We start from the raw sequence: 26,985 nt of genomic DNA on the forward strand, positions 1-26,985 counted from the left end.
TTTCTGTGTCTTCTGTTCTGTACCATTGGTCAGTCTGTCTGTTTTTGTGCCAATACTGTGCTGTTTTTGTTACTGTAGCTCTGTAGTATAGTTTAAGGTCCGATATTATGATGCCTCTGCTTCACTTTTCTTCTTATGTATTGCTTTGGCTATTCTGGGTCTTATTTTCTAAATGAATTTCATGATTGTTTTTGCTATCTCTGTGAAGAGTGTCATTGGGATTTTAATAGGAATTGCATTAAATTTGTATAATGCTTTTGGTAGTATGGCCATTTTGACAATATTAATTCTGCCTATCCAAGGGCATGGGAGATCTTTCCATCTTCTGAGGTCTTCTTCAATTTCTTTCTTTAGTGTTCTGTAGTTTTTGTAGTAGAGGTCTTTCACCTATTTTGTTAAATTGATTCCCAAATATTTTATTTGTTTTGAGGCTATTGTGAATGGGGTAGTTTTCCTAATTTCTGTTCAGTGGATCATCATTGATGTATAGGAATACATTTGATTCATGGGTGTTAATATCTTGCTACTTTGCTGAATTGAAATTTATTCTAAAATTTTTCTGGTGGAATATTTTGGATCTTCTAAATACAGAATCATATAATCAGCAAACAGTATTAGTTTTTAGTTCTCTTTTCCTATTTATATCCCTTCAATTTCTTTATTCTGTCTAATTGCTCTGGCTAGAGTTTCAAGGATGATGTTGAATAAAAGTGGTGAAAGAGGGCATCACTGTGTTGTTCCAGTTCTTAGAGGGAAAGCTTTCAGTTTTTCTTCATTTAGAATGATGTTGGCCTTGGGTTTAGCATAGATAGCTTATACAATGTTTAGGTATGTTTCTACTATCCCTGTTTTTCTAGTGTTTTGAACATGAAGGTGTGCTGTATTTTGTTAAATGCTTTTTCTGCATCTATTGAGATTATCATATGAGTTTTCTTTTTAAGTCTGTTGATGTGATGAATTATGTTTATTGATTTTTGTATGTTGAACCAACCTTGCATCCCTGGGATGAACTCCACTTGATCGTGGTGCACTATCTTTTTAATATGCTTTTGTATGTGATTTACCAGAATTTTATTGAGAATTTTTGCATCTCTGTTCATCAGGGATATTGGTCTGACGTTTTCTTTCCTTGTTTGGTTTTGGTATCAGGGTGATAATATCTTCATTATAATGAGTTCATAGAATGAGTTTGGAGGGTTCTTTCCTTTTCTATTTCATGGAATAATTAGAGAATTATTGGTGTTGATTATTCTTTGAAGGTCTTGCAGAACTTGGCTGAGAATCCCTTTGGTCCTTGGCTTTTCTTAAGTGGTAGGATTTTGATGGTGTCTTCTATTTCAGTGTTTGAAATTGATTTGTTTAAATTGTGTATGTTCAGTTTGGGCAGGTCATACATCTGTAGAAATTTGTCAATATCTTCAAGATTTTCTATTTTATTGGAATATAAGTTTCTGAAATAGTTTCTGATTATCTTCTGTATTTCTGTAGTTTCTATCATGATATTTCCCTTTTTAATCACAAATTTTAGTAATTTAAGTTTTCTCTTTCTCTTCATTAGTGTGGCTAAGGATTTATCAATTTTATTCATTTTGTCAAAGAACCAAGTTTTTGTTTTGCCTATTTTTTGAATTCTTTTGTTTCAATTTCATTAATTTGAGCTCTAATTTTAATTATTTCCTGTTTTTTTACTGCTTGTTTTTGGTTTTTGTTTTTCTTCTAGGGCTTTGAGATATAATGTCACGTCATTTATTTGTTCACTTTTTATTCGGTTAATGTGTGAGCTCAGTGCAGTGAACTTTCCTCTTAGCACTACCTTCATGGTGTCTCAGAAATTTTGGTATGTTTTATCAGTGTTTTTATTTACCTTAGAGGTATTTTTAAATTTCTTCCCTTTTTTCTTCTGCTATCAATTCATCATTCAGCCTGCTGTTTAGTCTCCAGGTGTTGGAGTAGCTTCTAATTTTTATTTTATCATTGATTTCTAGTTTTATTCCATTATGATCTGGTAGAATGCAGGGTTTTTTTTTTTTTTTTTTTTTTTTTTTTGCTGAGAGTTGGTTTGTGGCTTAACATATGGTCTATTTTAGAGAAGGATCCATGTGTTGCTGAGAAGAAGGGGTATTTGCTCAATGATGGATGGAATACTATATATGTGTCTATTATGTCTAAATCATTGATTGTATTATTTAGTTCTATAGTTTCTTTGTTTAGTTTTTGTTTGGAAGATCTATCCAGTGGTGAGAGAGGTATGTTAAAGTCACCCACTATTGTTTTGTTGTGGTGTATTTGATTCTTGAAATTAAGAAGGGTTTGTTTGATGTACATATTTGCTCCATTGTTTGGAGCATAAATATTTACGATTTTTATGTCTTGTTGATGTACAATTCCCTTAGGTGTAGGAAGTGTACTTCTTTGTCCCTTCTGATTAATTTGTCTTGAAGTCCATTTTATCTAAGATGAGGATGGAAACCCTTGCTTGTTCATACAATCCATGTGAGTAATGTTTTTTCCATCCTTTCACCTTCGGTTTGTGAATGTCTTTGCTTATGAGGTGAGTTTCTTGGAGACAACATATTGTTGGGTCTTGTTTTTTAATCCTAGCTGCCAGTCTTTGTCTTTTTATTGATGTGTTTAGGCCATTTACATTCAAAGTTATTATTGAGATATGATTTGTATTCCTGGTCATTTTGGTTTATTTCTAGTTTTTAATTTGAATTAATTTCTCCTTTGATTGAGCATTCCTTTAAATGTTTTTTAGTTGTAAATGGACACAATATTTTTAGTTTATTTATTTTTATGTGGTGTTGAGGATCAAACCCAGTGTCTCACGCATGCAAGGCAAATGTTCTAACACTGAGCAACAACCTCAGCCCTGTTTGACTATTTCTTTAGTGTAGTTCCTTCCTTTGCCAGTTTTTCTTTTTTATTTTCATTTCCTCTTCATGGAATATTTTGTTGAAAATGTTCTGTAGTGCATGTTTTCTAGTTGTGAATTCTTTAAGTTTTGTTTATCAGGAAAGTTTTTATTTCATCTTCAAATCTGAAGCTTAATTTTACTGGGTATAAAATTCTTGGTTGTTATCCATCTTCTTTCAGAACTCGGTATATAATATTCGAGTGCCCCCTAGCTTTGAGGGTCTGGGTTGAGAAATCAGCTGAGATCTGAACTAGTTTCCCCCTATACATAATCTGATATTTTTGTCTTTTAGCCTTTAAAAGTCTATCCTTATTCTGTATGTTAGACATTTTCATTATAATGTGCCTTGGTGTTTCGAGATTTTAAAAGGAATTGTGCTAAACTTGTATATCAGTTTGGGGAGAATTGACATCTGCTTTTGTTTCCTGCTTCTCCCCACTCAGCTTCACTCTGTGATTTGTCACATTTTTGTGTTTCTTTGGATGTTCTAGAATGTTATGTTGAAAACTGAACATTTTAGGTAAACTGTTGCAACAACTCTAGGTAGTGATTCTCTACCTCTCCTGGGCTTATTTTTGTTGTTGTTTGATTGATGACTTGACTTAGCTATTTTTGAGAAGTGCAAGCCTGTTTCCTTCCCAGAGGGCAGATTCCTGAGCATGTGCATGGTCACCTGGGATGTCATTATATTTAGTAGGGCTCTTTTCCTGTGTCTCTGTTCTTTGTTGAGATTTCCACCTGTGTTAGTATTATATGTAGCTGTTTGGCTCCACTAATTGCTAGAGATGCTGTGTTGTTTTGTGAGACTTAAATTGTTTCTGGTCTCATCCACTCAACTTGGGGCTGCTTTGAGGAATAGCTTTTGAGGTCAATCCTTGAAGTTTGTTTGGACCCCAAGAGGATTCTTCTTAGCTCTTTCTAAGTTGTTTCTGACAAACTTGGTTTATAGTATAACTTGTTACTTTAATAAAACTACCATACTTATGAAGTGCTTATCCACAAAATCTCCACAGTTTTCCCTGAGTACCCTTAGGCTTGAACTTTCCCACATTTTATATCAAATAAAGTAATTTTCTTTTTGAAATATCTGGAACTCTTTCTTATGGATTACCTCCCCCCTTGGGTACAATTTATGAGCCATTGCTCCAAAGTAGAAATTTAAAGACAGTGCCCCACTTCTCTTTCGGTGATGTCCTACTTTATGATAAAGGTACCAGGTGGGGAAGTAGTTTCTGATATTCTTGACTTTCCTTTTCTGATGTGGAAGCTTCCTCCTTTTTAAAAAAAATATTTTCAGTTGTAGATGGACACAGTACCTTTATTTTATTTATTTATTTTTATGTGGTGCTGAAGATCAAACCCAGTGCCTCACGTGTGCGAGGCAAGTGCTCTACCACTGAGCCACAACCCTAGCCCAGAGCCTCCCTCCTTGAAGAAGCTGAGGGGAAGAATATCAATGTGTAAGGATTCACCCTCCTGTACCTATGTACAGTCATTATTGTATTGGTGACAGCTGTGTGGAAAAAGGGACCCTCCAACATCTTGGCTTCATATACCAGGAATTTAGCTTCTACGTCTTAGAACTGGAAGAAATGAGAAATTCTGGCAGCCTGCCCTTTCTGGTGAGATTCCATATTCCTTGATAGGAGAAGAAAAAGAGCCCCCATCTTCTTAACTATATGAGGGAAGAAGGGAGTGGATTATTGCTGAAATTTCACAGGCTTTTACGATCATTATCAAGATTTTCTTGAATAAATGTGCAATGACTTCAGATGTAAAATGTGAAATTAGGCTAAATTTCGTAGGTTAAAGACATGGTGCTGCACAAGACTACTTTTACTCTGATATCAGATGCAAAATTTGGGGATTCCCAGGGCTGATCAGTAGGTTAGAAATTTGTGAGTTCTTCCTACTCCATCAGGTTTGATAACTACCTAGACCAATCAAAAATCTTGGGAAGGTGCTTAGTTACAATTATATGTTTTTTGTAGTGAAGAGAATACAAACCAGGAAGAGACACATTGGGTGAAATCTGGGAGTATACCAAATATGAATTTTTTGGTGTTATCTTTTATGGAGATAGGACACATCACCGTTATGGCATATGGAAGTGTAGTAATATGGAGAGAGTAATGCTAACCAGGGAAACTCACTTAAGCTTCCCAGGTTGTCTAGAGTATTTTATTGGGTTTTCATTATGCTGACTTTGACCTTGAAATTTGTATGAACTTGTAGCTCTTGGAGTTCAGGCTGACATCATATGGCTCAAAGCCTTTTTTCAGATACCTATTACTACTCATATGTGGTCTTTCTGAAATGACCATCCCCCATTTGAATCTTCTCATAGTAAAAACTATCTAGGGGCCCAATGTGAGTCAATATGTTAACATAAACTCTGTGTGGTCCGTGTGGCCCACCAGGAATAATTCTTGTCACTCAGAAAATTCCAAGAATTTACAGACTACCCTCAAAAACTGAGGACAAAGGCCAAATTCTTTGTTACATGGAGGAAATGTTTCCTCATTGGCCAAATTCCCCTATGACATTTCCAGAAACTTTTATATTTTTGAAAATCAATTTGTACCATTTAGGATTATAGGGGAGTGGGTCTGTGGATCTTCTCATATTATCATTTGGAAGTAGGACTTCCTGCTTTCTTTTGATTAATGTTTGCATGATGTATCAATTATTCCATCCTTTTATTTTCAGTTTGTCTATATCATTTGACATGAGTTTTTTGTAGAAAGTATATAGTTGGATCACATTTTAAAATCCACACTGCCAACTTCCTTTTAATTGGTATACTTAGATCATTTACATTTAATAAAATCATTGGTATTTAGGGCTTAAGTATATCATTTTATGCTTTTATAGTTGCTCTCCCTGTGTCTTCCTGTGGGTTACTTGATTTCTATTTAGAACTTTATTTACATTGTCTAGAGCATTTCTAAATGTGTCTTCTTTTTTTTAAAATAATTTTTTTAAGTTGTAGTTCGATACAAATGCTTTGTTTTATTTATTTTATGTGATGCTGAGGATCGAACCCAGGGCCTTGCACACGCTAGATGAGTGCTCTACAGCAGAGCCCCAGCCCCAGGCCACGAATGTGTCTTCTTATATAGTCTTCTTAGTTGTTACCTTATTTATTATCTAATAGTGTCTAATATTATCATCTTATCCTTAGGAGATTCATTTCAAGAAAAACCATGGATAATACCAGTTATTCACTCACACACACACACACACACACACACACACACACACCCTGAAACCTTACCACATTGTACCAGAATTAATCTGTTCCTCAGGTTTTATTCCCTGGTGTTTCCTTTGCATCACTACTTTTGCACTTTGGGGCCATTATTAAGTATAAGGGTTATTTGAATACAACTGATACCAGGACAGTTTATCTAATAACCAGGATGACTACTAAATGATTAATGGATGGGTAATATATATGCATGGATACACTGGATGAAGGGATGATTCATGAGTGGGAAGAGCAGGATGGTGTAAGATTTCATCATACCATTCAGAACAACACAAACTTTACTTATGATTTTTTATTTCTAGAAATTTCCTTTTAGTATTTTCAGACCTCTGTGGATCATGGGTAACTGAAACCATGGAAAGTAAAACCCTGGTTAAGGGAGACTACAGTGTATACATAAACATCAGTCTACTGATGTTGCTTCTCAGTGTGATTGAAGTATAGAAACCTTGTTTCCTTTTGTGTTTTTCTTCCCCCTGCCTTTATAATTGACTTAAGTATTTTCCCTCTATACATTTAGAATCACATCAGACAATACTACAATATTGTTTTATCAGAAAAATGCAATTCAGAAAAAACTCAAGAGGAAAAAGAAATTCCATTGTACTTGCTCTATGGTTTTTGCTTACCATACTTTTTTTTTTCCTTCCCCATGTCCATGGATCTTTCTTTTTTCATTTCTTTCCTAATCAGAGGACTTGATTTAGCTATTCTTTTAGAATGTATTTGCTAGAAAACGTTCTTACTTTTCCTTCACTTGAGTCTGTCTTGATTTCACCTTTCTTCTTGAAATATATTTTTGCTGGATATAGGATTGTGGATTGAATTTTTTTTAAAGCACTTGATAAACATTGTGTTCCTCCCTTTTGGTCTCTGTGGTTTGTGATGAGAGATCTGTCATTTGAATTGTTTTTTTCCCTAAGGTTAGATTTTGTTTTTCTCTGGCCTCTTTCAAGATTCTTTGTCTTTAGTTTTCAGCAGTTGAATTTCACTGTGTCTTGGCATGGATTTCTTTGTGTTTATCCTGTTTGGGATTTTTTAGCATCTTGAAGATTTATATCTCCTGACAGTTGGGAGTTTTTAGCTATTATATCTTTCAAGTACTTTTTTAGCCCTACTTTTCCTCTCCTTTCTCTAGCATGGATGTTATATCTTTTGTTGTAGTCTCAATTGGTCCTTGAGGCTCTCTTTGTTTTTTCTATTGTTTACATTTTCTTTCATTTCTTTCCAGTCTATTTTCTATCTGTTCTTCTAATTGGGTAATTTCTGGTTCACTGATTCTTTCCTTTACTCTGCTCCCTATCTGTTGTGCTTTTTATTTTTGGTTGTGTATTTTAGTTCTAAAATTTCCATTTGGTTCTTTTTATCTTCTAATTTTTTAATCAGACCACCTGTTTGCTTAGACTTTATATTTTCAGTTGTTTTTGCATATTTGTATTTGTTTGTTGAAGCATTTTTTTTCATGGCTGTTTTAAAGTAAATTGTTAAGATTATTCTAATGTCTCTGACATCTCACTGTTGGCATCTATTAATTTCTCTTCTCATTCACTTTGAGATCTCCATGGTTGTTGCTATGTCTAGTGATGTCTTTATTGAAACCTAAGCATATTCACATTATGAGAACTTGTATCTTATTTAAGCCTTCTGTTTTTACTGTTCTTGTTTTATTTTGCTTTTTGTGACCCACCTCAAGAAGGTAAAGTGAGGAGTTTCTCCTTGCTATTGCTGGTTGGAGGTACAAGTCCAGATTCCCCACTGTGCACCCACTGACACTCAAAGTGGGGTCTTCCTCATTACTGCTGGGTGGATTAGGGATTTGGGCCCCCTTCCACATTTTGTCCAGACACTACAGTGGGGTGACTTTTTCCCCACTAGTTCTGGCTCCCCTTAAAATCCTGTCCTGACATCCTTCTAGTGGAAAGTGGAAGGGATCACTCATTATTGCCAGGTGGGAGTAGAAGTTTAGGCTCCCTAAGCTGTCTTCACCAACATTGCCCTAAGTGGCTTTCTTTTGACATTTACTCCCACATTAGGGAAGTTGGAGCCTCAGTACAGCTTTGTGAAGGTAGAAGTCCCTCCCCATTCTGTGTTTTGGTGTCATGAATAAGAGTGTGACAGCAGGGTTTGTTTGTTTGTTTTTTGTCTGAGTCAACATCATTTTGGTCAAAGTTTTCTGTCTTGCTAGTTTTCCCCTTTTCTTGTCCTTGGGGGAAATACTGGAGAGTGATATTGGCCAAATTTTATATATATATATATATATATATATATATATATATATTTATATATATATAAAAATATATATATAATATTCTGTGCATGTACAAATATGTAACAACAAATTCCATATTATGAACTACTATAATGCAGCAGTAAAAATGTGAAAAAAATTTTTAAAAATGTTATGACATTAAAAAAATTGGATAGTACTTAGTCTTTATAAAATTTCAGTTCTTGTTATTCATAATATTGTGGAGTCTTTCATGAGTTTCTGAGTAACATATTGACTAATTTATAATACATTGTTAAATCTCAATTATGTCATATAAGATAAATTAAAATTATGTGAGCTAAGATTTTTTATTCTAAAGCTGTGCTTAAAATTTTCTGTTATGCTAACCTAGTACTTGAAATTACTTTCTCACCACAACAACAACTATGAAAATTGCTAAGCATGTTATTTTGACATCTTTCCCCAGGGGTGGTATCATAGTGAGACTTTTTTAAAAAATAACTTTTTCCTTCGCCCTTATATCCATCTCTTCTATTACTATACAAGGGCAGACTTTGGTTCAGTGAACCTAGAAAACAGGTTTGAAATGAAGAGAGACACCTCATTTTCAGTTCAATGTTTTGATAGTTTCTCTTCATCGTGGTATTAGAATATTTTAGGAATACAGACGTGAAGAATTTCTTTGGTGTATAGATATAATAAATAAAAGTTCTTGTTTTGTTGTTTATTTACTGATTGTAAAGGCAGTTGCATGTGTTGCTGTTATAGCCAGATGCCTGGATTCTGGTCCTAACACCTGCCCCTTACTGGTTATGACTTTCAGTAAGTCACACAACCTCTTTGTGCCTTAGGATCTTCAATTATAATGTAAGGATAATCATAGTCCCTCCTTCATAGGGTCATTGTGAGGGTTACAGAGCTAAATGTGCAAAGCATTTGAAACAAATCAGAGATCTAGTAAGGACTATATGAATTTTAGTTATAATTAGTATTATGGTTGTTACTGTTTTGTGAGCTGCTTGAAGATGTTGACTATAAAGAAATTCACAAAATTCTAGCATAGGAATTCTGTGGTGTAATTTTTTTGGTATTGGTGCAGTAACCTTGTCAGGTCATTTATGTCATATGGTAGACTTACATAATCTATATTTCAGTCTTACAGTTTTAAGGAAACAGTCACTAATGGAGTGATCCATGAGAATGACCCATGAGAATCATCTCTAACAAACCACATTTTTACCCTATTTAAATAAACTAATGCTTTAGTAAGCTTTTATACTGCTGCAACTGAACGACCCGACCAGAACAACAGTAGAGGAGGAAAAGTTTATTTGAGGGCTTGTGGTTTCAGAGGTCGTAGTTGATAGAAGGCCGGCTCCATTCCTCAGGGCTCAAGGTAAGGTTGAACATTTTGGGAGAAGAGTGTGGTGAAGGGAGCCAGCTCACCTGGTGATCAGGAAGCAGAGAGAGACTCCATTTGCCAGGTAGAAATATATACCCCAAAGTCATGCCCCAATTCCCACTCCTCCAGCCACACCCCACCATTTCAGTTATCACTCTTAATCCCTATAAGGGGATTAATTTCCTGATTGGGTTAAGACTCTCACAACCCAATCATTTCTCCTCTGAACCTTCTTGTTTTGTGTCATTTGGAACATTTGGGGGACACCTCACGTCCAAACCATAACAGCTAATAATTGAAGCTAACTATCTTCACAAGTTGCTCTCAAATGTCATTTTCATTGCAACAGTTCTGTCTTTTTCAGTAAAAATACTTAAGAGTTCTGTCTTTATTGGAAAATATTGAGCCTTGAAAAAGGTACATGTGTCAGGAATGCCTGACTCCCCAATTAGCTCCCTAAACTATACTTAGAAGTTACTCATGAAGTACACTGTTCTGGTCAAGTCAAACTGTTTAACATAATTTCCCCTCATCTTTAATCTATATTTATGTTTTCTATTTGAAAACTGTTTCTAATCATAGAAATATGCTGAGTATGTCTTTAGTGTATTTTCGGTGATAGTGGTGATTGACAGTCTCTTCATGTTTCTATTGTAAGCTTTAGATTATTTTCCCAAAAAGATACATGTTGGCATATATAGCCAAAAGTTAACAGGTTATTATTTTTCTAACACATATCTATGGATCTCTGTTGGAATACCTGTGCCACATCTACTCTTTGATTCATATCACTCACTTTGTATTCCAGATTTTCTTGTTAAAGAAAATTTCTGACCAGAGTATAAATCATTCTAATAGTGTAAGATTTTTTTAAAAAAAGATAGTTTATTTATTAATCCACATACTTATCCTTTGTTATTATAAAGAAAAAAATTAACATTTTAGCCCCATTTGAAAATTCTGAATATCTCCTTTCTCTGGCTAAGCTGTGTATATTTGGTTAGTAGAAGAAGCTTTCCAAAGGTATTTCCCAGTTTCTTAGAAAAATTCAACAAAATTTTATTGCTGTTATTGTTATTTGTTTTTAGGATTTTTGTTTGCTTATTTGTTTTGTGGTGGTGCTGAGGATTGAGCCCAGGATCCTTATGTGGGCTAAGCAAACATTCTATGATTGAGCTACATCCTCAGCCCTTGTTTTTATTTTTTTAAGGCAAATTTATCATTACTACTTCTTACATCTTACTTCTCCTGCCAATTGCATGAGGAACCATCTCTTTGAGATACACTGGATACTCTGTCAGAGTCTCCAACCAGGCTGTGCCCTGGGGTTCTGCCTTTAGTGGGCCAGGGCCAGACTAAGCACTCTTAGTACTATGCTAAGAAAAAGTCTTTGAGTATCTCACTGAAAAGTTCTTTCTCAGTAATTCTATTCATAAATATTCATCAAATTAATAACTTTTCGTAAATGATTATAGTAAGTATAGCAAAAAGAAAAAAGATGCCAATGAAATGTACAGATCGATGAAATCAGTGCTTTCATCCAACTTGGGATAAGAACAAGGTTAATTTCACCACTGATTCAAGTTATGCTTTTGAACACATTAAAATACATTATTTAAAAATTACAGCTTTATAGTTATGCATAGTAATTGGGTTCATTTTGACAAAATCATATATGGAAGGAAGTTGATTTTAATCTCCAATTTCCCCTTTCCACCCCCACTATTCTTATTCTTCTTATCTACTTATCTTCCTTTTGCTTGTTTATTTATTTTATTTATTTATTTTTTAATTTTTAATATTTATTTTTTAGTTCTCGGAAGACACAACATCTTTGTCGGTATGTGGTGCTGAGGATAGAACCCGGGCCGCACGCATGCCAGGCGAGCGCGCCACCGCTTGAGCCACATCCCCAGCCCTTGTTTATTTATTTTTGATTGGTACTTTCTACATACATGTAAAGGTGAAATTCCCTTTGGTATATTTGTATGTGCATATAACCTGATTTTGTTGAATTCATCCCATATTTCCTCCACTTTTCCATCCTTCCTTCCTCCCTCTTGTTTTCCTTCTTCCACTCCACTGGTCTTCCCTATATATTTATGATATGTGGTCTACCCACCACCACCTTCTTCCCCCTCTTTTTGCTATAGCTTACACATTTGGTAAAAAATATTCATACCTTGATTTTCCAAGTCTGGGTTATTTTACTTAGCATTATGTTCTCAATTTCCATCCATTTACTGGCAAATGCCATTATTTCATTCTTCTTTAGGGCTGAGTAAAACTCCATTGTGCACATATACCACATTTTCTTGATGTATTTATGTATTGATGGGCTTCTGGGCTGATTCCATAATTTGGCTATTGTGTATTGTGCTGCTATGAGCATTGCAGTGGCTATATCGTTAGAATATGCTGATTTTAGTTCTTTTGGATAAATACCAAGAGTGGGATATGGAGGTTTCATTCCTAGTTTTTTTGTGTTGTTGTTTTTGTTTTTTTTTTGAGGAATCTCCATATTGCTTTCCAGAGTGGTGGCACTAATTTGCAGTCCCACCAACAATGTATCAATGTACCTTTTCCACATATCTCATCAGTATTTATTATTTTTCGTGTTCTTGAGAATTTCCATTTTGACTGGAGTGAAATGAAATGTTAGTGTTGTTTTGATTTGCATTTCTGAGATTGCTAAAGATGCTGAACATTTTTCCATATATTTATTGTCCATTTGTGTGTCTTCTTTTGAGAAATCTGTTTAATTCATTTGCTCATTTATTGATTGGGTGGGTGGTTGTTTTTGTGTGTGTTGAGTTTTTTGACTTCTATATATTCTGGATATTAATACCCTGTCAGAGGAACAGCTGGCAAAGATTTTTTTCTCTCTCTTCATGCTCTTGTTTCTTTTGCTGTGCAGAAGCTTTTTAATTTGACAGTATCCAACTCACTGATTCTTGGTTTTCTTTCCTGAGTATTAGGAGACTTGTTGATGAAATTGGTGCCTGCACCATATGATGGAGTGTTGATCCTATGTTTTATTCTAGCAGTTGTATAGTTTCTGGTATAATTCCTAAGTCTTTGATACATTGAGATTTGACCTTTGTGCAGGATGAGAGATCTAAATTCATTCTTTTGCTATCCGGTTTTTGTAGCACTATTTGTTAAAAAGGCTATCTTTTCTTCATCATACATTTTTGGCATCTTTGTCAAGTATCAGATGGCTGTAAGTATGTCTGTTTGTCTCTGTGTCTTCTGTTCTATTCCATTGATGTTTGTGTCTGTTTTGATGTTGTTACCATGCTGTTTTTGTTACTATAGTTCTGTAGTATAATGTGAGATCAGGTATTGTTATGCCTCCTCTATTGCTCTACTTGCTCAGAATTGCTTTGCCTATTCTGGGTCTCGTATTCTTCCAAATGAATTAAAGGACTTTTTTCCTAGTTCCATGAAGAATGTCATTGATATTTTGATGGGAATTGCATTGAATCTGTATATTGCTTTTGTAAGTACGTACATTTTGACATATCAGTTCTAACCATTCAAGAACATGGAGGGGTATTTCCATCTTCTAAGGTCTTCTTTAATTTCTTCCTTTCTTCAGTGTTCTATAGTTCTTATTGTAATCTCTCACCTCCTGGTTAGATTAATTTCCAGGGATTTTTTTTTAACATTACTGTGAAGGGGATGTTTTCCTCATTTCTTTCTCAGCAGAACTGCTGTTGGAGTATAGGAAAGCTACTGATTTCTGAGTGTTGATCTTGTATCCTGCTACTTTGCTGAATTCATTTATCAGCTCTAGAAGTCTTCTGTTAGAATTTTTTTGTCTTCTAGATATAGGATCATGTCATAGCAAACAGATAGTTTGATTTCCTCTTTTTCTATTTGTATCCCTTTCATTTCCTTCTCTTGCCTGATTGTTCTGGCTAGAGTTTTGAGAGCTATATTGAGTATTGGTTAGAGTGCACATCCTTGTCTTGTTCCTTACCTTAGAGAAAAGGCTTTCAAGTTTTTCTCTGTTCAGTATGATGTTGATTTTGAGTTTGTTATATATAGCCTTTACGATGTTGAAGTAAGTTCCTCTATTCCTGTTTTATCCAGCATTTTTAACATAAATGACTGCTGGATTTTATCAAAGTTTTTTTCTGCATCTATTGAGATGATCATATGATTCTTGTTCTTAATTCTATTTAAGTGGTGAATTAAATTGATTTATTGATTTGTGTATGTTGAACCAATCTTGCATCCCTAGGATGAAGCCCACTTGATCATGGTGTATTTTCTTGATGGGTTTTTGAATGTGGTTTGCTATGTTTTATTAGGGATTTTTGCATCTGTGTTCATCAGGGTAGGTGGTCTGTAGTTTTCTTCCTGTATGTGTCTTTATTTGGTTTTGGTATCACAGTGATATTTGCTCCATAGAATGTAAAATACATCATTTCATTCACTTGTTCAATAGTGATTTCTTATAGTCGCTGTTTCTTTCTAGCTTTACCTTCCAAGGTGATTCTGAGACTGACCTTTAAAAGAAACTTCATGAAAACAGTGTACCAGTTTGACATTTTTTCATTGTCTTGTTCTTAGCAGTTTCTTTTTTCAACTTAGCTTTCATAAAATTTTTCTTCGAATTTTGCATTATTTGATTTTTTACTTCATAAACAGTATATATGTGATTTTAAATTTAGGCAGAGCTAGGGATCCAGCAGCCTCAGACAGAAGACCAGTTTGGCAGTGAGCTATGTGAGAAAGGGAAGCAGGTCTCATCAAATACTTGTTCCAGTGGATCCCAGCAATAGGGCAGCAGGAAGAAGATATTTTTGTAATTCACATCAGCCTACCAGTTAAACATCATGCTGAGGACAGATTCTGTCTTGTTTCTGATCTCCCTAGAGATCAGCATGGTCCAGTGGGCTCCTTCTTGGATCTCTCACCCAACAATTGATCTCAAAGTGCCCTTGGGAGACAACAAGGCCCCTGCCATGTGGCGTACACTGCCAGAGCTTGAGGAACCAATCAGGGCAAGTTTCAGGCTTGGAGTTAACTTTCTGAGTTGAGCCTTAGGTGTTTGGATATAATATTTAGTTCCTTGCCTGTTCTTTTAGGGGGCCATTTAATGAAATAGTTAAGTGTCCATTCTCTAGAGATAGATTGCTTAGAGTAACCATTCTAGCTTGCTGCTTATTATCTATATTCCTGTGGGTAAGTTGCCTAACATCTGTATGCTTCAGTTTTTTTTTTTCATCTCTAATATATAGGACTAAGAATGCCCATCTCATAGGGTGGTTGTGAGAATTAAATGAGATAACAAACAGTGCTGGTGTTGTGTCTGCAGTGTAGCTGTGTACAGTAGTCACAAACCAAGGAGGGAGTATGAAAGGCAAAATCAGGAACAAAAGTAGGTATTGGGAGAATGGGCTTAGAACCTCTTCCAATAAGGGGTAAGTATAATGAGATGTAATAAGCCCAAGCAGGAGAATGCAGTGTTTAAAGTCCATGAGCAAAGCTGAGGTTAGAAAAACACAGACTTTGGTGGTTACATAAGAGAAAAATCTATTCTAAACCGTGATTAAATAAAGGTAAGATAATAATGAATTATCATAGGGTGGCAATGACTTTAGAATTATTGAAACCTCTTTTGATAGATGTGTGAAAAAAATATTTTGTCACGCATCCTAATAGAAATATAAATTGGCAAAATAAGTTAAAGGTCCCTAAATATGTATATACTAAATTATTCTTTGATTCTACTTTTAGGCATTTTACTCTTGAACAGCAATTTAAATTTCTATAGGAATACTTGATAAATTATGACTAATCCAACATATTACTGATATTCAAGTTGAAAATTACATAAAAGTTGACTGCAGACTCTCATAAATGCATGTATTTTTTATACTGTTTCTATGACCATTCTGTTAGAGTTGAGCTCCATAGAAGGCAATCTTCCTTTTTCACAGAGAAAAGTCATCTTGGGCTTTGCTGTATACTAGGAGAACCTGAACTCTCTATGGGTCTTTATACTGTGATGTATGCCTCCCTTAAGTATCAAAGAGAGCATTTTGTTGCTTTATAATATTGCTATTAGAAAGTCCAGTACATGTATGAAAACATGAATTGATGTGAACATACTTTATATGCAAACAGAGGTATGAAAATTTTTTCTATATGTGTAATAAGAATTGTGATGCATTCCGCTGTCATGTATTTAAAAAATAAAGCCAATAAAAAAGGAAGTCCATTACTGATATATAATAATTATTCTGAAGTAATGTGGTTAAGTTTTTGACCTCTTGAATTGAGTATGTAAGTGAGAGTCATATCATTTAAGTAAGAATTATGTAAATGTATCCAGATAGTGAAAAATTAATAATAGGTCTAAAAAATTCTAATAATGACATTTCACTTATCAAATTGGCAAATATTTTTTACAATGTTAATTGAAATATAATAAACTGTACATAATGTGTACAGTTTGATCAGTTTTGACATGTTTATAAACCTGTGAAGTGAGCACTTCCATTCCCTGAAACTTTCCTCATGCCTTTTGAAGTCTGTAACTCCTGCTAATCAGGCAATCTCAGTCTTACTTTCTGTCACAGTAAATAAGTGGCAAGGATTTTGAAAATTATAACATCTAATACCAAAATAGGAAACAAGGCACTTTCAGATATTTCTGTGAGAGTGTGAAGTTGATACAAAGATTCCTTAGGGCCTATTTTGAAAACTTATATTCCAATAAATTGTAAAATCTAGAAAATATTAACAAATTTCTGGACACATATGATTTATCCAAATTAAACCATGATGATATAGAAAAACAAAACAGACCAGTATCAAGTAAACAGACTGAAGCATTAATTAATAACTTCCCAACCTGAATGGAACCACCATTTGACCCAACTATCCCACTCCTCGGTCTATACCCAAAGGACTTAAAAATAGCATACTAAAGGGACACAGCCACATCAATGTTTATAGTAGCACAATTCACAATTGCTAAACTGTGGAAGCAACCTAGATGCCCTTCAGTAGATGAATGGATTAAAAATGTGGCATATATACACAATAGAATTTTACTCAGCAATAAAAGAGAATAAAATCATGGCATTTTCAGGTAAATGGATGGCATTGGAGAAGATAATGCTAAGTGAAGTTAGCTAATTCCCAAAAGGAAATGCCGAATGTTTTTTCTGATAGAAGGAGGCTGATTCATAGTGGGGTAGGGAGGGGGAGCATGGGAGGAATAGAGGAACTCTAGATAGGGCAGAGGTGTTGGAGGGAAAGAGAGGAGGCAGGGGATTAGCAAGGATGGTGGAATGTGATAGACATCATTACCCAACGTACGTGTATGAAGACATGAATTGGTGTCAACTTGCTTTATATACAACCAGAGATATGAAAAATTGTGTTGTATATGTGTAATAAGAATTGTAATGCATTCCACTGTCATTTATTTTATAAAAAAATCAATTTAAAAATTTTTTAAAAATAAGAGATTGATCTAGCCTTGGCAAAACGGTAGGATACAAAGCCCTTGTCCCTCCTTACCCCATGAACACACCAATTTAACAATAACTCATGGGCATATTCCCTTTGTAAGAAGCTCCTATACCTCGGGCAAGCATGAAACCAGCTATATTGAAATAGGTAGGAAAACTGATAGAAGGAAAATATCCTTGTACCAAAATCTCAGACTCTGGCACTGTGCCATATAAACCAGACAGCTTCCCCCACCCCCAGTACACACACAATCTTTAAGCTGCTCCCTGAGAAGGGAAAGAGATGCATCATACATCCAGTGCCCCAACTTTTCTGAGGGCTACCCAGAGGACTGGCTTCTGTTTAGCCTATCTCAGGGTACTGATGGCACATGGCATATTCTAGCTGCCTGAGTACAGTGATACCAGATGGTCACTATACCTACTCCCCCACCTCCAACTCAGCACAGAGGTGACAGTTGAAAAACTCTAGTGCACAGATTCTTGGGGAGATAAAGGGGTGCACCATATGTCCAATGACTCAGTTTATCTGGGGGCATCCTGAAGAAATTGGCTTCAGTCTTGCTTGTCTCTGAGTGTTTGTGGGAATGGCAGATTTTGCATACCTGGGGGTTGAAGAACAATGAAAAACAGGTTAGACTAACATAAAAGGTTAAAATGCACTGAGAATCTCTGACTGGACTGAGATTAGTGAGTTTTCTGCAGTACATGGTCAGTCCCTGAAGACTAGGAGAGGTGACTCTTTTGTCCAAATGTGCAGACACCAACAGAGAGAAGCAAGGAAAATGAAAAACATATTTTCTAAACAAGAGAATGAGATGTCTCAGGAAATTGATGCTAATGAGATGGAGATAATATGATTTACCTGACAGAGAATTCAAAATGACTCTCAAAGATGCTCAGTGCAGTCAGGAGAGTAACTTATGAACAAAGTGCTAATTCCATCAGAGAACTTCAAACTTCAAAAAGTCCAAAATGGAAACCAAGGAGTTGAAGACTAAATAACTGAATTGAAAAAATCACCAGAGAGGTTTAACAGCACACAAGTTTCAGCAAAAGCCATTGGGAAGAGTGAAATTATGGCATTTGCAGGTGAATGAATGGAGCTGAAGAATATCATGCTAAGCGAAATAAGCCAATCCCCCTAAACCAAAGGCGGAACATTTTCTCTGATATGCAGAAGCTAATTCACAATAAGCGGGGCTTGGGAAGAATAGAGGTACTTTGGATTAGGCAGAGGGGAGTGAAAAGAGGGGAGGAGGTAGGAAGGATAGTGGAATGGATTGGATAGTGTTACCCAGTGTGCATGTATGATTACATGACAGGTGTGATACTACCTCATGTACAACCAGAAGAATGAGAAGTTATACTCCATTTATGTATGATGTATCCAAATGCATTCTTCTGACATGTACAACTAATTAGAACAAATAATAGTTTTTTAAAAAAACCATTAGGAATTAGGGGAGAATGGGCAGGTCTTTCAGGATTTCCCAAAATGTTAGCTGCTTTTAATATTATGAGGAATGCTTGTATATAAATTAACTTGGGAAATTCTGGGTTAAATCAGGTTGAATGTATTTCTCTTCTGGGCTTCTTTGATTCTTTACTATGCTAATATACATTTTTAGTCCCCTTGAAGAGTGTGTATGTGTGTGTGTGCGCACACACACACACGCGCACACACACACACACACACACACACACATGATGGCAAGGTGGCAGGGAGAGAGAATTCATTTGCATTATTTCCCAAATTTATTTATCATGGAACGCCTTTTTTTGCAGACTCCTTATAGAACACATTTCACAAAATGAATGCTGTGGAGAGGAGCAGCAGTGAAACCTTTCAGTGATTCTTACTGTAGCCCCCATGTGAAACAGTGGAGGTTTCAATTAGAAAGCTAATGGCAGGAGGGTGGGGTGGGGGTGAAAGCAAGGGCATTAAGTTGTATCTCCCAAGGCACATTCTCTACAAGGGATGACTTTCATTAATTTTAAAAGATAATATGATTTGAGCTTAATATCTAAACAGAAGGCATCAGAACAAGCAGTGTGAAATATGGCTTGAAACATCTCTGAGACAAATGGTAGTCAAAGCAAAGGATGCCTCTGTGTTTAAACTCCTCTAATTGATGACATAGCACCCGTCTTGCTCCTTTCGCTTACAGTACCTTTCCATGGCCTGACTTGAACAAATGTACCAGATGATGAAGGGCAAATTCTAGAGATGTTGGAATGAACATTATAACTTCTTGGTTATAGGTGAATCAGAGATAATTTCCAAAAGTATAAGTTGGGCGATACACATATAAAATGGTGGTGTCATAATTAACTAAGCAAGATAGGGACAGTGTCAGTTTGGGAAGAATATGCCCTTTCTGACATGTTCATGAGTTAGAATATTCTGTGGGTTATCCATGTGGAAAAGAGAGGACCAGTAGGCCATTGCATATATAGGTTTTTGTCTCTGAAAATGTTTGGACTGGTATGGCCTTCATTTTATCTTTTGTACCTCAGTTGCTGCATATAATGGGGCAGTTCCTTTCTATTTATGAGACATAAAATATTGAACTTCAGGGTAAAGATACTGCATATATCCTATCTTCTTCCTCATTATAATTCCACACGTCAATTTCCCTTATTCTTCCATAGCTTTCCTACCACACATTAAGTTCCACTGAAACCACTTTTGTGGAGTTTTTTAAACTTCTGATTTTAGGAATATTGACACATACTTTATAACTTTATTTATATATTTTTTTATTCACCTCTAAATAGAAGCTGCAATTGCCTCTGTAGGCATGAGGACGATAATGATTGGCAGTGCTTCTCCTTTCTTTGTTACTAAATTAAGGAAGCCATTGAGCTAACAATGCTATAACATGTTTGTTCTCAATTATTTTAAGTGTAATAACAGTGTTTCTTCATTTTATTTATAGCTCCAAAAGGAATTCTTCATTTGTCTCCTGATGTTTATCAAGAGATGGAAGCCAGCCGTCACAAAGTAATCTCTGGCACTACTCTAGGCTATTTGTCACCCAAAGATATGAACCAACCCTCAAGCTCTTTCTTCAGTATATCTCCCACATCGAATAGTTCAGCTACAATTGCCAGGGAACTCCTTATGAATGGAACATCTCCTACAGCTGAAGCCATAGGTTTAAAAGGAAGTTCTCCTACTCCCCCTTGTTCTCCAGTACAACCTTCAAAACAACTGGAATATTTAGCAAGGATTCAAGGCTTTCAGGTATGAATTAAAAAGCAAAAACAACAAAAAGCAAAACAATTCATTAGCCCCAAATCCTTCATCTCAATCCATCAGAAGGTCCATTCTTGTCTGCTAGTGTGACCTTTATGCCACTTACATCGTAAATTATTTAGGAACACAGAGGACAGAAAAAAAAGAGCCATATACACATGCCTCATTTTCTCTTACTTTCTGTCTATCCAATAATTCTTTTGCTGCCTAGCTTTCTCTCATTTTCTTTTTTCTTCTTTTCTTTTGTATTTTTATAAACATTTTTTCATACTCTGTTTTGTCTTCCAGTTGGGTGCATCTATCTTCTTACTCAGTCTTCCACAAACAAAAATTCTGCCTTCAGATATTTGGTGTTAGTAGTATTTCACTCATTTCTCCCTCTTTTAACATTAAAGTTGAGTTTTTATAATGATGGGTTTACTTTTATAACAATTTTGAATTTGACATTCTATTGCTAGTAATGATTCAGGTACACTATTTAACATCATCGAAGTCTATTACCTTAGGAATTAATTAAACATGGTATTTGAATAATAATGCAACACTTTCTAGTTGTTTGAGGCATAATAATATGTATTTGTTTTATTGAATCATGTTTTGAACCATCTAGGTAGAATAGCAACTGCCTCTGATGGTACCAACAACTTTATTTCATTGGGTTTAACTTGTATGTGTGAATTTGGGGATAGAAATACCCACCCCCACTTATTTATTCTTCGTTCCCTTTTGGGGAAACAAAAAGTCCAACACTTCTTTATGGATGTTTTAGAGATTTTTAAAGAATTATTATCTCCAGGAAAGGGAAACACATCCTGATTTCTTAGTTGCCTTGAAAATCATGTGCTGAACTGTAACCACCACCTCGACTGGATGAACTGCAGCTTGCTCGTGTAGAAAGGTCTACTCCCCAGATCTCGCTGTTCTTATCCCCCTTTTCATCTTAGTCTTATTCTTTAAGACCAAAAACTGTAATTTCCTTTAGAAGTGCTCTAGAAGATCTGTATTATGTAGAATGATCATGTATTTATAACCATTTTACAATTTTAGATTATAAAATGAGAGAGGATCATGTGTTTTGGGGGGCATTTTGCATGTTTGGTTTTGTTTTTTTCCTTCACAGAATCCTTCTGATTCTTTCAAATCTATTGCTAGGTAGTTGTTAGTGTTTTTAATTGGACTATTAATATGAAATTAAAGAAGCTGTTAACTAACTATTGGCTCTGTCATCTGAAATTTCAAATGCTTAATTTCAGGTTATAATTTTAGAATTTGCTTTTGTTGTTTACTTTAAGAATCACAATAAATCACTGTTTGAAAAAAAAAAGACCTTGATTCATATAGTTAAGGTACTAGAAAAAGTTAAGTAGCATTTAGTTCTACCTACAATCTGCATAGTATGAATTAGAAATAAACTTTGATTAAAAGAAATTAACTGCTTATTTACAAATCTAGTCATTTAGAAATGTTTGAGCATAACACTACATTTTTATAGAAGGCAAAAATTGCATTGAAGCTCTGAATTGACTTTTTGCTTAACAGTATTACAATAGATATAATTTTGTTGCCAGAAGAACTTAATTTTTTAAATTTGTTTTCATTTGTTAGTTCTTCACAATGACAACAACTATAACTTGAACATATCTTCTCTGTAGCCAAAATATAATCTGCTTCCCCCATTATCAGACTGATTTCTTATACTTCTTTTAAAACTTACACTGAGACAATATACTCTTATTTATGGACAAGTTAAACATTTCCAGATCTGTGTACTGTGAATTTTACATACTAATGAATATAAACGTGGTTTTAAAACATTACTGTGCTTATTTGGCTGGATGAGCTGGTATTGATGTGAAATATTGTTGCTAATGGATCACAACCACAGCTGGGAAGTAAACAAAATCTCTGTGGGAAGTGGCTTAGTGTTTGTCACATGCATAGCTCATTTTCATGTTACCATAGAAAGTTCTTTGTGGTTAAGAGTTTTAAAGCCTATTTCTTTCTAGATAGGTGTATATACCTAGTAGAAAAACATGTAGATTGTTTCTATTTCTTAAATGTTTTAATTAGACAATAGTTTAGAAATTGTAGGACCAGTTTTGTTAAGGAATTAATATGCCATTCTGTTAATTTTATTTCTGGAATTTAAAAACAATAAATTCTTTTTCTTTGTTTCTAGGTTAGTACCTTTTCATTTTATTGCACACTGAACAAATATTATTGCTTATTGAATATTGTATAAACCTTTCTTTGGCCTTCCTTTGCCCATTGCAAGTTGATTTAATCCTAACCAAGCTATTGTATGTGACGGCTATATTGTATTACCAAGTAAAAATATGTGAGTATGTGGAAAATGAAATTGTTTTAACTTTTAACTGTTTTCATTGTACAGTCTTTAGTCTTTTCATTTCATAGTTGAAATTATATTATAAATTACAAAGTTAATTTATTCATTAGGATGTAGGTATTAAATTCACATCCTTTTGTTTATATTTACAACAAGGAAAATTACTATACAATTCAAGTTATTAACAGCTAATTTCACAGAACAGAAAATAACTCAATACTTGTACATTCTCAGTGATTCTTTTACCCTGGCTTGAACTTAACTTGAAGATTTTTATCAGTTTTTTAAAATACTTTTTTAGACGTTGATGGACCTTTATTTTTTTCATTTATTTATATGTGGTGCCACAACCCCAGCCCAGATTTTTATCATTTTAGAAGCAAACCTTTGAATCTCATCATAAATGAATATTTTTTCTTTTGAGTTTTGAATGCATTTTAATTATCTTCTTTTAAAACTTGAACATTCTTAAATGATTTTTGATTAATTAATTATTAATGATAATAGTATTAGGGATTGAACCCAGGAGCGCTTTACCACTGAGCTAAATCTGCGGTTCTTTCTTTCTTTCTTTCTTTATTTATTTTGAAGCTGAGTCTCATTAAGTTGCTGAGGTTCTTGCCTAGGTCTTTGCAAGTCTGACTTGCAATCTTCCTTCCTCAGTTTCTTGAGTTGCTGGGGTTACAGATGCCACCATATCCAGTGGTTTATTACTTTTAGAAAAGTTTTGTGTTAGTAGTTCTGTGAACCTCAGATGTTGTGTAGCATATTCAATCTGCTTCCATAACTTCTACACATTTTATAAACTCATTCAAAAGCTCATTCAATACCATAGTGTTTTAGAATTCCTTTTTTGTATACTTCATAATCTTATTATAATACTACAGTGTTTCAAAATCATTTAGCTTTTTAAAGAAAATTATAGCAAAAATGTTCTTGAAATGCTGTGCATTTGAACTGAAGTAGATTTCATGTTTACATTATTCTGTTTTTATGTCTTTAATATGCTTTTCATACTAATTATACTAAAACTCTTTTGTAACTAATAAATATAAATAGTTCCTAAATGAGCCATTAGAAAAATGATTAGATTAGGAATGCATGGATTATTTTAGTAAATTATCTTTTCTAGATGGATTTAATTTCAATTTGTATTCTATATCTTTCATGTGATCATTATCCATTGAATAGTACAATTTGTGAAAACTTCAGAGTAAAATATGACATACTAAATATATATATATAAATAGTATATGTTTATAAGTATATATAAATATATATAAATAACATAAAGATATTAAATATAAATATATATAAATAATATAAAGGAGCACTTAGTATTTTAGTTAAACTTCACTGGCATATTTTCCAAAATCAAGAAGTGTTTTCTAGAAGGCTTTTCACCATTGTGAATTTTAGATGATGGTATTATTTCCAGCAAGATGAGAAGGTCTACTTCCATTAAAAACTTTTTTTCAAATATAATTTGCACTTAATATATTTCAATTTATTTGTCTACTTTGTGAAATTTAATACGACTATAGCAGTCTTCTTTTTAGTTACAGGTTTCTTGTAAGTATTTAACACTATGATCTTAGTATAGACTACATTGAGATGGGGTTGGGGGTAGGATGGGGGGTGGCCGGGCTCCCTGAGAATCTGAAAATCATCATCCATTTTCCTATCTCTTTTTTTTATCATCTTCCCTGTATTTCATGTTTTGTAATCCATATATTTATAATTGAAGTGATTATTTTTAGCTTGTGCATGTGTATTTTGAAGAATGGGGTATCCATTTTGTAAAAAGACTAATATAAGTGAAACTTTATAATTTACCAGTAAGAAAAGATGCAGAAAGAAATCATTCATATACACATATATACTCACATAGAAATATGTTCTCCCTCATTTTTAGTTTGTCCTTGAAGCATACACATTATTTCATCTTAGCTCAGATTTTCACCTAGTCTGTTAAACAAATGGTACTATAAATGAGCAAAGCACATTTGTAGGTTTGGAATGGGGTCAGCAGATGATGCTATGATTCAGTTACTCTTTGAAAATCTCTCTTAAACTTGGCTTCTACTGCTTTCCAAAGACCCTGGAAATTTAGGTATGTATTTGAACTCTCCTAAAGGCTCGGTCTTCCTATAGTTATCCTAAAACTCAGATGTGTTCTTCGAATGGGCAGCCCAAGTTTATGACCTGTCATGTCAAATACCCTCAGACCTTATATGCTGACCAAACCCCCAGGGGTTTGCAGATATAACTGTTCTTCCACAAAAACCAGTGGAGTTACACATCAACTCATTTTATGGAAATTATAAACTGGAGAAAAATGTTACATTCGAAGAAAGAAATATTGATGCAGATAAAAACAGACTTTGATGAGTAACAATAATACAGGTAAGAAATAAGCAGACTTGGAGTAAAACAGTTCATCATTGCTGCAATAACTATTTGGGACTAATGCCACCCTCAGTCACAGCAGTATGTAACTAAGAACTCAAAAAGTCAGACACTCATCTTAACCCTTCATGCACAGTGTATACATAGTAAGGCACATAAAATATTTTTTAAGTTAATATACATGCACAATAAGAGCTATTTCTTTTTTCCATGTGGTGCTGGTGATTGAACCTAGGGCCTTGTCCACACAAGGCAAGCACTCTACCAATTGAGCTACATCCCCAGCCCCAGTAAGAGCCATTTCTAACACAGAAACTTTGGTGTAGACCTGAAATGAGCCACCATGGTGCAGAAAAAAAAAAAAAAAAATGACTGTTACTATGTGTACTCCTTAAGTAGAAAAACCCGTAGCTTTCTATGTATCACAAGAGATTTTCAACTCAACATGAAAATTGTTTAAAATTTTATTTGAAAATCAAAGCCTGAAGAAAAAAAACATTTTCATCTAAACATGGATTACATTTCCTTTTACCTAATGACATAAGATTAAATATAGTACCCATTACATGGCTGGCAGATATTACCTCACTTCATTCCAAGTCATGTTGAAATGTCCCAGTGTTGCCCTCCCTCCAACATTCAGAGAGATTTTTTGAACAAACAGCAATGGCTAAAATTTCATATGTGTTTTTCTGTCTTTACCAGAGGCAACTGGTAAGAGAACAGCATGGGAAATACCACATGTCAAGAATTTCTGCACACTCACAAAAAAGCAACACAAACAAAAAAGTACCTGCTTTAACTTACTTCATTTAGGAGATAAATGGATAAACAAAGGAAGGAAACTGACATTTATTGACTGGCTTGCTATATTAGATAGTGAAGTAGGCATTGTATATGCTATTTTGCAAGTGTCTTGATACATTTTTGCTTACAAATATATATTTTTTAAATTATAGTATTGTTTAATGTTTGAAGACTAGTCCATGGGGGGGGACTGATTTGTGGTGGTCTTCTAGATATTGCTTTATTTTAATCATAGATTTCGTTCATACATTTAGTTCTATTCTTAACTCTATACACAACTGAGTGTGAGGCATTTTAGATTTTGACACTTTTGAGCTGGAATGGATGTTGGATTTTATTCTAAAATTAAATTTCATATGTAAATGCACATTTAAGGGCAAATAAGTAAAATATCACTTTATAATATAGTATATTTGTTTCCCCCTCTGGGATTACTAGTTTATTTTAAACCCTGATTCATTTTACATTCTACAGTATTCTGCCATCTTTATGTGGTCCCATCAAAAAGCAAATTTAACAGTCAAACAAAATGGATATTTTAAAAACTTATTGTTTTTATCTGTATCACTTTTTTTAAGTGTAAGAGAAGTCAATAATTAAGTCCATTGGTTGGAACATTTGAGAAAACAAGGACTGGACTACTTGATACCAAGTTTACAGTTTTAACATCTTTTATTAACTTCTTAGTAACATTATGAACAGTTTTTAATCTTTTCAAGCGAGCGTGTGAAGAACTTGATTATGAAATTAATCTGGCTGTAGAATTTCATGCCATTGAACATGCAATTAATTCCATTGAAGAACAGGAAATGATTATTTGTTTATTCACTCTGGGTAAATACTA

At 34.3% G+C, this 26,985-nt stretch overlaps 1 protein-coding gene across 9 annotated transcripts in view; it reads left to right on the top strand.

Moving 5' to 3' along the window:
- Positions 1 to 26,985, top strand: part of Stau2 (staufen double-stranded RNA binding protein 2) — a 305,213-nt gene that overhangs the window by 173,266 nt on the left and 104,962 nt on the right. For all 9 annotated transcript variants that reach the window (XM_026397277.2, XM_026397278.2, XM_026397283.2 and 6 more), the window contains one exon: positions 20,259 to 20,566. In XM_026397277.2, the coding sequence (XP_026253062.1) occupies positions 20,259 to 20,566 (308 nt within the window). The remainder of the gene's footprint in view (positions 1 to 20,258; positions 20,567 to 26,985) is intronic.

The sequence above is a fragment of the Urocitellus parryii genome, chromosome 7 (assembly GCF_045843805.1).
Source record: "Urocitellus parryii isolate mUroPar1 chromosome 7, mUroPar1.hap1, whole genome shotgun sequence".
Classification (NCBI taxonomy): domain Eukaryota; kingdom Metazoa; phylum Chordata; class Mammalia; order Rodentia; family Sciuridae; genus Urocitellus; species Urocitellus parryii.